A 13442-nucleotide genomic window follows, 5' to 3' on the forward strand; every position below is an offset into this window, starting at 1 on the left:
GTTTCTATATAATTAATAATGCAGAACATATGATACTCCTTTAACAATATCCAGACATAATTCCTACCATGTCTGTTTGATTTGTCTGTTTGATCAAATCAAATGATTGGATGGAAGAGTTGTCTGCACATAGATAAAGGGTATGACCTCTTTAATCACCTTACCATAAAACCATATTATAAAGTGTTATTTCACTGAATGCAGGGTGTTCTGTGATTGTGTGATAATTGATTAAGCTGCTACTGTTTATGGACAGATTATGGATAGAGGAAGTTTTATGGAACACATGTGATTTAATGTAACTCAGGTTATGGTTTAGTTATGGTGGATGTACCTTTGGTTATGGTGGTATATTATGATATAACACAGGTCATACTGGGTATATAAACCCAACCTTATACAGGGTATATAAACCCCACCTTATACTGGGTATATAAACCCCACCTTACACTGGGTATATAAACCCACCTTATACTGGGTATATAAACCCACCTTATACTGGGTATATAAACCCACCTTATACTGGGTATATAAACCCCACCTTATACTGGGTATATAAACCCCACCTTATACTGAGTATATAAACCCCACCTTCCTTATACTGGGTATATAAACCCCACCTTATACTGGGTATATAAAACCCACCTTACACTGGGTATATAAACCCACCTTATACTGGGTATATAAACCCACCTTATACTGGGTATATAAAACCCACCTTATACTGGGTATATAAACCCAACCTTACACTGGGTATATAAACCCCACCTTACACTGGGTATATAAACCCCACCTTATACTGGGTATATAAACCCCACCTTATACTGGGTATATAAACCCCACCTTATACTGGGTATATAAAACCCACCTTATACTGGGTATATAAAACCCACCTTATACAGGGTATATAAACCCCACCTTCCTTATACTGGGTATATAAACCCAACCTTACACTGGGTATATAAACCACTCCTTATACTGGGTATATAAAACCCACCTTATACTGGGTATATAAACCCCACCTTATACTGGGTATATAAACCCCACCTTATACTGGGTATATAAACCCCACCTTCCTTATACTGCATGGGTATATAAACCCCACCTTATACTGGGTATATAAACCTCACTTTATACTGGGTATATAAACCCCACCTTACACTGGGTATATAAACCCCACCTTATACTGGGTATATAAACCCCACCTTATACTGGGTATATAAACCCCACCTTATACTGGGTATATAAACCCCACCTTATACAGGGGTATATAAAACCCCACCTTCCTATAATGGGTATATAAACCCACCTTATACTGGTTATATAAACCCACCTTATACTGGGTATATAAACCCCACCTTATACTGGTATATAAACCCACCTTATAACTGGGTATATAATAACCCTACCTTACTACTGGGTATATCAAACCCTCACCTATACTACTGGGTATATAAACCCCACCGTATACGGGGTATATAAACCCCACCTTTACTTATACGCATGGGATATAAACCCTCACCCTTTAGATCTGGTATATAAACCCCCACCTTTACACTGGGTATATAAAACCCACCTTATACTGGGTATATAAACCCACGTTATATGGGATATATAACCCCCCACCTTATAACTGGGTTAGATAAACCCCACCTTATACTGGGTATATAAACCCCCACCTTCTACTGGGTATATAAACCCCACCTTACTACTGGGTATATAAACCCCTACCTTACACTGTGATCTATAACCCCACTCCTTTATACTGGGTATATAAACCCCGCCTTATACTGGGTATATAAACCCCACCTTATACTGGGTATATAAAACCCACCTTATACTGAGTATATAAACCCCACCTTATACTGGGTATATAAACCCCACCTTCCTTATACTGGGTATATAGACCCCACCTTATACTGGGTATATAAACCTCACCTTATACTGGGTATATAAACCCCACCTTATACTGGGTATATAAACCCCACCTTATACTGGGTATATAAAACCCACCTTATACTGGGTATATAAACCCCACCTTACACTGGGTATATAAACCCCACCTTATACTGGGTATATAAACCCCACCTTATACTGGGTATATAAACCCCACTTACATTTATCATTCCGTGCCTTTGACATTAATGCATACATGATTTATAGGCAATTTGTCTTTTAAGGAAAGTTAATGTGAGCACCTCATGATTGATCATGATTGTAGCTTTTGAAAGCAAGATTTGATCTCAGTTTCTTTGAAATTGATGATGACATCTTGAAATATTAGGGAGCATGTTTTATGTTTTCAAGAAAGTGACATTACCTAACGTATGTCAAGATCAGCTGTGAGAGATTTGACGGAGGACTTGAGGTGATGTTAGTATGTTAGGTGAAAATTCCTTTAGAAAGTTACATCTTATGAGGCGAATCTTGAAGGAATCTGTGATACAGATCAATAAAGAAGCTGTTGGTATATTGATGTAGCTTTAAGAGAGAAATAACAACTGATCTGACACTCGAACCTTGAATGGTGATAGGCTGATAGCATTTATATCATGTTAATAGCATTTATTTCCTGATAATTGATGGAATGAGTCTTTTAAACCAATTATTAACTTGTTACGTTCACTTTAGTATGCTATACAATATGCAGAAATTGATGTGGAATTCAGGATGAAAAATGCTGGAATTTCTTAATTAACTTTAATGTGTTTTTTTTATATTTGATGGCCATCAAGCAAGGCCTGAATACTGGGACCCTAGGTGAGATATGTATCTCCACACTCCCTGCCTTACACACATAGTGTGCATCCCTAAACTGGTAAGGAGGGTGTTCGTGGGAAAGTCACGGCTGCCTGATCCTTTCACACATAAGTGGGGTTTGGTTCCGTCTCCTTGCAAAACTGGAGGTGTCTATGAGTCTTGTTTTTTGTCATGTTTGACATCTCTAAAAAACATGGCAAGGGGCTAATGTAAATATACTGCAGTAGCTGGAGGTGCCGGTTCCCTCATCAACTAATATTGGTGTTAGAGGGGGGAAAAGGGGAGGCAATAACACAGCCAAAACATCTTGGAAATGATGACCTAACAAGATTTGTTGTCATTGGGTCCAAAATGAGGAGACAACTTTCACATTGATCATCGAAATCCCTACTGGAGAGACCTTCATCCTCACAGGTTTATTTGAGCTGCATTTAAAACTCGAAAATATTGATCTTAAAAAGACAATGTTCATACTAAGTAATGCATCTGGATTTGGGAGATTTATTGGAGGAACCATTGACAGCAGTTGTAACTGTGTAGTGGGTAGGAAAACCATTGACAGTAGTTGTAACTGTGTAGTGGGTAGGAAAACCATTGATAGTAGTTGTAACTGTGTAGTGGGTAGGAAAACCATTGACAGTAGTTGTAACTGTGTAGTGGGTAGGAAAACCACTGACAGTAGTTGTAACTGTGTAGTGGGTAGGAAAACCATTGACAGTAGTTGTAACTGTGTAGTGGGTAGGAAAACCATTGACAGTAGTTGTAAAGTGGGTAGGAAAACCATTGACAGTAGTTGTAAAGTGGGTAGGAAAACCATTGACAGTAGTTGTAACTGTGTATTATGTTTTGCACTGAGAGACCTGAGGAATAACCAGGGACACCTGAGGTGTAATGTAGGTGACTTTCAGGGGATATTGCTGAAATGTGACTGATCATCATTACCAGCACTCCCTCTTGTGGTACATACAATCAGGTATGATGTAACTTGTAATGATCTCTTGGGATAACTAATTACTTGACAAACTGTAGCAAAGACTGATACATGAATGATAAGAGTGTATTGTCATCTGTCCCAATAACCATCTTCATTGTTATAATGATAAAAGAGTATTGTCATCTTTACCATCTACATAACCATCTTTCAAAAATTTGTATAGAGTTATAATTGCTGCATATTTATGTGCATAGTGCATACTGCAAGATTAATGATGGCGTATGAAACTCTGACAGAATAGAAATATATTTCTTTTACTTAATTCCTTTCGATGATAATTACAGTTAATAGTGCAGACTTGTAGAAAATAAAAATTTGTCATCACATGATCACCTCCTACACATCACATGATCACCTCCTACACCATGACATGATCACCTCCTACACCATGACATGATCACCTCCTACACCATCACATGATCACCTCCTACACCATCACATGATCACCTCCTACACCATCACATGATCACATCCTACACCATCACATGATCACATCCTACACCATCACATGATCACATCCTACACCATCACATGATCATCTCTTACACCATCACATGATCACCTCTTACACCATCACATGATCACCTCCTACACCATCACATGATCACCTCCTACACCATCATATGATCACCTCCTACACCATCACATGATCACCTCCTACACCATCACATGATCACCTCTTACACCATCACATGATCACATCCTACACCTTCACATGATCACCTCCTACACCATCACATGATCACCTCTTACACCATCACATGATCATCTCCTACACATCACATGATCACATCCTACACCATCACATGATCATCTCTTACACCATCACATGATCACCTACACCATCACATGATCATCTCCCACACCATCACATGATCACCTCCTACACCATCACATGATCATCTCCTACACCATCACATGATCATCTCCTACACCATCACATGATCACATCCTACACCATCACATGATCACATCCTACACCATCACATGATCACATCCTACACCATCACATGATCATCTCCTACACCATCACATGGTCATCTCCTACACCATCACATGATCATCTCCTACACCATCACATGATGCCATCCTACACCATCACATGATCACCTCTTACACCATCACATGATCACCTCTTACACCATCACATGATCACATCCTACACCATCACATGATCACATCCTACACCATCACATGATCACCTACACCATCACATGATCACATCCTACACCATCACATGATCACATCCTACACCATCACATGATCACCTCCTACACCATCACATGATCACCTCCTACACCATCACATGTATACAGTAGTTGGCTTTGCTAGGGTTTGTGGTGTAGTAGATAAAACAGTCATGCAAAACATTATTGTGTAGATGAGAAGGTCACTTAATTAAAAATAAGTATACACTTCACCATCTATACAGATCTGCATGTATAATTTGTAGAAAACACCTGTGGGTAAAGGGGGTGTTGTCTGACATGTCTGCAGACCTGCACGGCATGTACACTACTGCAGACGAGGGGGAGGCAGACCTGCACGGCATGTACACTACTGCAGACGAGGGGGAGGCAGACCTGCACGGCATGTACACTTCTGCAGACGAGGGGGAGGCAGACCTGCACGGCATGTACACTTCTGTAGACGAGGGGGAGGCAGACCTGCACGGCATGTACACTTCTGTAGACGAGGGGGAGGCAGACCTGCACGGCATGTACACTTCTGACTACGAGGGGGAGGCAGACCTGCACGGCATGTACACTTCTGACTACGAGGGGGAGGCAGACCTGCACGGCATGTACACTACTGCAGACGAGGGGGAGGCAGACCTGCACGGCATGTACACTACTGCAGACGAGGGGGAGGCAGACCTGCACGGCATGTACACTACTGCAGACGAGGGGGAGGCAGACCTGCACGGCATGTACACTACTGCAGACGAGGGGGAGGCAGACCTGCACGGCATGTACACTACTACAGACGAGGGGGAGGCAGACCTGCACGGCATGTACACTACTGCAGACGAGGGGGAGGCAGACCTGCACGGCAATGTACACTACTGCAGACGAGGGGGAGGCAGACCTGCACGGCATGTACACTACTGCAGACGAGGGGGAGGCAGACCTGCACGGCATGTACACTACTGCAGACGAGGGGGAGGCAGACCTGCACGGCCTGTACACTTCTGTAGACGAGGGGGAGGCAGTTATAGACTGATTGGAAACATTTGGCCACCAGTAACAACAAACTTTAGGAAGCAGATCATAACCCAGACTGAGAATGGAATATTTGTGGATGTTAACAGGTGTGAGCCACAGAAAATACTTCAGATTTAGAATAGAGCCCAGGAAGCTGTCAGAATCTGAATTTCTATTTTTCATAGAGGTGAAGGAAGCATATGTGGTTTCTAGGTAGATGAGAAATCAATTAGTGATAGATTTAAGTATGAATTACGGACCTAATGAATTACTATTCAGTACAAATTTTGTAACATGGTGTTTCATTAAACTTTAGGTACGTATTACAACTGAGCTTTATAGAAACCACATTTAAACAAGCTCCCATATAAATAAGTGAGTTATCTCAAGCATGAGCTGGATTTACATTTCTATTTATCTCCAGCTTTTTAGATAAAATATTGGTTACATTGACAAAAAATGATACATTTTCAAAGTTATGACTAATGTATCCTGTTATTACAGATAATGTCAGAACATTTTATCACAGCATGGAGACTGGCTATAGTTGGCCTGGGATCTGCTTCAATTCAAACTAACTATTAGTAAATTAATGTGATAAGGATATAGCAGTCACACATTATACCATTTACATAATTGCCTTGTAAAATTTGAATGTCACTTAAGTGTAATTGCAAATTGTATCATTTAAATGTGTCCTCATTTTGGAATTCGTGCATTCTGGAATGCACCGAGGCATGTTTAGGAGTTGGAACAGGATGTGAACTAGTGAAACATGTACAGACACGTTTTAAGTCATCGTATTGGCTGATAGATGTACACTGTACCAGTGTACCTCAAAAAACACCAGAGAAAACTTGTTTGGTTGGTTGGGTGGTGGTGGGGTTGTTGTGAGTTTGAGAGAAGGAGTACATGTATTTGTATAGGAACACGAGACAGTTTTACTTATTGATTTTTTGGGAGGCGGGGTGGGTGGGTTACAAGACAGTATTGTGATGTGATGCATGTTGTGCTCATTACACTTACAACTGTGAGGCATGGTAACACTAGGAATATGTTACAAGATAAAAAGTCTCTTGGTTGACTATATTAGACTCCAAATGGTCCTTGGTGTAATGTAGTATGTCAGAGTTCTGGTGGGGTCGGAGTTCTGGTGGGGGATTCTGTGGTTTGTCTCAGCTGGGTTATACATGTCTGGAACTGAGGGTATTTGTTATCATGATCCTGTCTAAATGATCTGATGTCTTTATTGCACTTTGACAAAACTGAAAATTTCATCTCAATGTCTTGTATGTGTTTGTTATTGCATTTCAGATCCCAGATACCCAGAGTCATGTCGACTCTTTATCATTTCCTTGACTATTTATTGTAAAGAATACTGTTAAGGTAGCCATATGTCCTGATATACAATCATCTGTTAGATACAGCCTACGGATGACCTTGACTTTGAGCATTAGAAACATCTATATGTACATGAATGACCTTGAGACTGTGTTGCCTGCACATATTAAAGAAGACCGACATTTTATGAGGCCATATTGTAGAAATTGTGTAGAATTACATTAGAGGACAAAGACATGTTTTTGTACCATGCTGGAGTTGGACCTTCCATGTCTCCACAGAATCCAGACAACATGCCCAGTAAACATGCTGAACAAGTAACAGATACTCTGTTTGATATACTGTAGCTCTACCACAGAGCCATTATAGTAATGCAAACAGCTTCCAAGAATCTAATTATATTTCCTACAATTTACTTTTTGTTTGTGATTTTTCCAAACATATATATTCATCTGTTGGATAGAAGAAACTGTTGTAATGTTATTACAAGTTTCCTTCGCTCAGCAGTAAAGGAGTATAGGCTACATCCCTCTAGTTATAACAGAAATGTTAGACAGTTGATATGTACTATAGTCAAAAAAATGATTGACACACACTTTATATACTAGCTGATTGTTTTTGAGTTGTTTTTGTGTTGTTTTGTAAGTTAGTGACCATTTACTAATGACGCAGATGACATGCATACTGTCAGATATGTTTGGGGTTGCTTTTAACAGAGTACAAATCCCATCAGCTGATCTTGTTGAGAAGCTGTAGGGAGTAGTGTTTTAGAAGAATTGGCAATGTCTTCATTAAAGGCTGATGATACATGACCTTGGACATGTGACCAAGGTCATCTGAGTATATAAAATACTTCATTTGACATTTACTCATTGTTGTGTAAGCTATGTGTGTTTTCTTGCATACATTTTATACTTTCATAGATGCCATATTTTGTCCCCAGGATAAGTGATGGTACAACTTTCTTTGTCTGCAAAATATAGTATTTCTCTGTGAAAGACCAGATGATTTTTCAGACTTCCTGTTTATATAAATATAACTGACCATTTGATTCAGAACAAAGAACCATAACACAAGTCCAGCTACCAAAGGTCCAGGGTGCTCATAAATATCTCGACTGGCCCATTACAGGTGACATTGCTGTATAAATACCCTGTACTGGTTGGTATCACAGAATTCTTCCCCAGGGTCTCTATTCTAATATCATACTAATGGAAAAGATGGATGTTTATTCCATCACATACATGTATGTGTATCCTGCCTGTCGTTTCCACAGCACAATGGACCGATAACTCTAAGTTAGTTAGTAGGAGGCAAAGTTTTGACTTGCTGGAGCTGAGGTAGCTTTGGTAAAGTGTTGAGTCATCCAGTACTTTGAGACAGACTGTAACTGGTCACAAAGCAGTAATTATACTGTTATTTCAGTATGCCTTAGTGAACTCATTCTCTTATAGCTGACATTCAATATACATTATAATGCATGTGTAAATATTGACTTTAAGGAAGGTCGAGTTGCTGCGTGTCACCTTTGAGTGGGTAGTTTGTGGTGGAGCCTGGGGGTAATATTGAACAATCGGTTTTATGACTTTATAACTCCTAATTCATTAAACTCCAACAATGCTTTTGCATTTACATAATTATATGTCAATGAAACCGTTGTTAGCCATTTTTTGTTAATGTATAAAGTGTCTTTTAACTTAAACTTTGTAATGCTAAACTAGGTAGACATTTTAGGATACTTTACTTTTTTTGTGACGGTCATTCTCTCACAAAAATGATTCATAGCATGGTATACCCATTATGGACCACCATTGAGGTCCATACTAGATTGTATGACCCTTCAGACTGTGTTATTAACCTAGATCCTGTGTGATACAGAGAACTTACTAAGCTGTTGGCTTCAATTATTGACTGAATCAATTTTAGAAATAAATTTCAGAAGATGATTTCTAGAAATTTACATTTTATATCTGTTTGACAATTATTATTTGATGGTGTATTTATTCCTTGCATATTTTCACAGGGGTACCCCATGGCTAGTAACTGATTTCGATACCTTATTTCTAAATCTGCTCTCTGCCATAACTGAAATCTACACACGACATGTAGATGCACTACATAATGTAATTGTACAATAATACTTATTCTGAACCAAGCTGGATTTTATAAAGGTTCTGTAAGGGATTTCCTTTAATGTTTTGGAAATTCAGACAAAAAATTTCAGTGAAGTATCATTTGCTATCCAGTAAAGACATTCAGTAGCTATATAGTTACTATTGATCCTGTTATACAACTCCGCATGCAAAACTTCACAAAAGTTCACAAAAGGGGAGCAAACGTAGCATTTTTTGTCTGTGAAATATTTAGGTCAAAACTGATATTTGTCATTATAATCCCCTTGATATTTATGCAGACACCTTACATTAAGGTTAAGGAGAATGCCCTGTTATGTTTTGTAGATTACAAAAGTAACAAAATCAAATTACAAGGGATTTACTTGGCCGTTATTGATTGTACAGACTTGTATTTGCTTTCTAGTGAATACTTCTTTGATTTCTGACAAGAAATATCCTACAGACTTATCAGAAATAGCTCTGCCTTGCTTTGAAGTGTGTTTGACCTGGTTCTTACTGTTTGAGGACTTGGGTTAGGATCAGAAAGCACTGGTCGTCACACTGCTTAAACAGCTTTTCCTTAGTCTTGTGTAGATATTACTTAATGCTAAAAATCTTTAAAGTGATACAAAAATAAATGTTATCAAAATAAATAGCTGAGTTAACAACATTCAAATTCCAGATGAAAGAGAATAGTTGGTACAGGTATGCTAGAATTAATCTCAGATATTTCAAGTTTGAATAAACATATACTTTTGCATATAAGATCTGGATTTTTTATCAAGATTTAGGTCTAAGTTTTCAAGTAAGTCAAACTGCTATCTACGTTGGTGTGAAATATCTTTGGTTTAAAAGGTTGTCAGAGAGGATATTGATTTGTTTAATCAAAAATAAATAAATCCATATGGAAGTGTACTTTATGCACTGATGATATTACAGCAATCGAACATGTGTTCCCCGACATGTCTCCAGACGAGATCCCGAACATGTGTTCCCCGACATGTCTCCAGACGAGATCCCGAACATGTGTTCTCCGACATGTCTCCAGACGAGATCCCGAACATGTGTTCCCCGACATGTCTCCAGACGAAATCCCGAACATGTGTTCCCCGACATGTCTCCAGACGAGATCCCGAACATGTGTTCCCCGACATGTCTCCAGACGAGATCCCGAACATGTGTTCCCCGACATGTCTCCAGACGAGATCCCGAACATGTGTTCCCCGACATGTCTCCAGACGAGATCCCGAACATGTGTTCCCCGACATGTCTCCAGACGAGATCCCGAACATGTGTTCCCCGACATGTCTCCAGACGAGATCCCGAACATGTGTTCCCCGACATGTCTCCAGACGAAATCCCGAACATGTGTTCCCCGACATGTCTCCAGACGAAATCCCGAACATGTGTTCCCCGACATGTCTCCAGACGAGATCCCGAACATGTGTTCCCCGACATGTCTCCAGACGAGATCCCGAACATGTGTTCCCCGACATGTCTCCAGACGAGATCCCGAACATGTGTTCCCCGACATGTCTCCAGACGAGATCCCGAACATGTGTTCCCCGACATTTCTCCAGACGAAATCCCGAACATGTGTTCCCCGACATGTCTCCAGACGAAATCCCGAACATGTGTTCCCCGACATGTCTCCAGACGAAATCCCGAACATGTGTTCCCCGACATGTCTCCAGACGAAATCCCAGACTGTAATAACATATCACACAGATTCAGCTTTATCATAGTAGATATGAAACTTTGTCAAAATTTAATCCTCCAATGGAAATACAGACCATTTGTCTTCATCACTGTGGTAACTGGAAACGTGTGGTAAAACAGATGTAAAACATTAGGAGGTCTGTTTTACCGCTCAGAGGTCAAAGGTTATCTGTAAGGATCAATGTTTTTATCACAAAGAGTGAAATGTATGACTGTAACAACTCATGTAAATATGTTTTTCTAATGTATAGATATAAGTTTTTCTAATGTATAGATATAAGTTTTTCTAATGTATAGATATAAGTTTTTCTAATGTATAGATATAAGTTTATCTAATGTATAGATATAAGTTTTTCTAATGTATAGATATAAGTTTATCTAATGTATAGATATAAGTTTTTCTAATGTATAGATATAAGTTTATCTAATGTATAGATATAAGTTTTTCTAATGTATAGATATAAGTTTATCTAATGTATAGATATAAGTTTATCTAATGTATAGATATAAGTTTTTCTAATGTATAGATATAAGTTTTTCTAATGTATAGATATAAGTTTATCTAATGTATAGATATAAGTTTATCTAATGTATAGATATAAGTTTTTCTAATGTATAGATATAAGTTTATCTAATGTATAGATATAGGTTAATTAAGTTTGATATGAATGAGTCTGACATCATCACTGACATTCACACACTTATGTCTTTATGTTAAGATGGTGGCCCAAGTTGTTGTGACTTGTACTATATTACAGAAGATTTGTCTGTATTAACACATATTACCAGTCTCTTTGTAATGTTGTCTCTATATCATTGTTCTCAGACCTGTGATGCACTGATATGCTACATGTAGCTACAAAAACATCACTTCAAGCCAGGAGAAAATTTGAACTGAATGTCACATATGACAATCAAAGATTTATTGTATCAATAACAAAAAATCTTTTTTCTATATTACAGACAAGCCCCCCAATGTCTACCCTATAACGGCAGTGTGTGTGCCTCAGTCCTTGGGTCACGCCAGGTGTATATCCAGCGGTCCATCCATGAACTTGAGGATCGTGTCCATGCACTTATCCATGATTTGACAACATCACATGCCCCATCTACAGAGAATCGTTGTCATGAGGCAGCACAGAAAATCCTATGTCAGTTCCACTTCCCAGAGTGTATTGAAGCAGAAGAACCAGAAAAGAAGCCAACACCCAAACATCTCTGCAGGTAAGCTGGTCACATGTTTTATATTCGTCTTGATATGGGACCCATATTGGTATTGTATAATTCTATATGTGTGGAAATCTCCTCTTTTGTACCAGAATCTTGGAAACTTCGTAGAGTTCATTATTGTGACAAGTAAATGTGCTTGATCAAGTGACAATGAATTTGACAAATTCTGAAAAATTACATTAGGAATTTGTTTTTTAGCATTTTGTCCTTGTCCACAGATGTCCTCTCTCTGTTTTTGGCTGATTTCCTTTGAGACATAATAGGCTGATTATTATATTTTCTGTTAGATGTTTCTTTTATAATTATTTTGATACAAATAAATGTTCATGTCTCTTTGGCATTCAGCCATATATAGTTTGGTTTTTAGCATTATGTTTCAAGAAATTGGACAGTTTTACAGGTTTGTGTTTGACCGTTGTTCTACCGTATCATTCTATTAGTTGAGTTTGAGCAACTATTACTAGTTTTTCACTCAGTGTCTCAGGTATATGTAATAAGTAATGGCCTATCCTCTGGTTTGTCTCTGTGATATGGCATAAGCATTGTATGTTGTAAATGGTCATTTTTGTGAGTCCTGCTATATTCTGTGTGTATTGTGATAGGTCATTTTTCTGGGTCATGTATGGTAAACAAGGTATGCTGTAACTGGTCAGTTTTATGCTTTTATGATATGCAAGGTATGCTGTGATCAGGTAGTTTTATTGGACGGTAAACTGTGATTGGTCAGCTGTTTTATGGTACTGCATACCGTAATGTATGCTGTGATTGGTTAGTCGGAAGTAGGAGTAATTAGGTGCACTACTGCTGCCCTGACCATTGTAAGTTTGGTATATATGGGTACTGAGTTGCCCTGGCCATTGTGAGTTAGGCATATGTGATTATATTGAGTTCCCTTGGCCATTTTGAGTTAGATATATGTGATTATTGAGTTGCCCTGGCCATTGTGAGTTGGGTATATATGAGTTACCCTGGTCATTGTGAGTTAGGTATATATGAGTTTCCTTGGCCATTGTGAGTTAAGTATGTGTGATTATTGAGATGCCCTGGTCATTGTGAGTTAGATATATATGAGTTGCCCTG

The 13442-nt window shown here is 38.7% G+C and overlaps 1 protein-coding gene across 2 annotated transcripts in view; it reads left to right on the top strand.

Moving 5' to 3' along the window:
- Positions 1 to 13442, top strand: part of LOC117325193 (muscle, skeletal receptor tyrosine protein kinase-like) — a 76344-nt gene that overhangs the window by 44062 nt on the left and 18840 nt on the right. For both annotated transcript variants that reach the window (XM_033881217.1, XM_033881218.1), the window contains exon 6: positions 12096 to 12356. In XM_033881217.1, coding sequence (XP_033737108.1) covers positions 12096 to 12356 — 261 coding nt within the window. The remainder of the gene's footprint in view (positions 1 to 12095; positions 12357 to 13442) is intronic.

This window comes from Pecten maximus, chromosome 4 (genome assembly GCF_902652985.1).
Source record: "Pecten maximus chromosome 4, xPecMax1.1, whole genome shotgun sequence".
In the NCBI taxonomy this organism is placed as follows: Eukaryota; Metazoa; Mollusca; class Bivalvia; order Pectinida; family Pectinidae; genus Pecten; species Pecten maximus.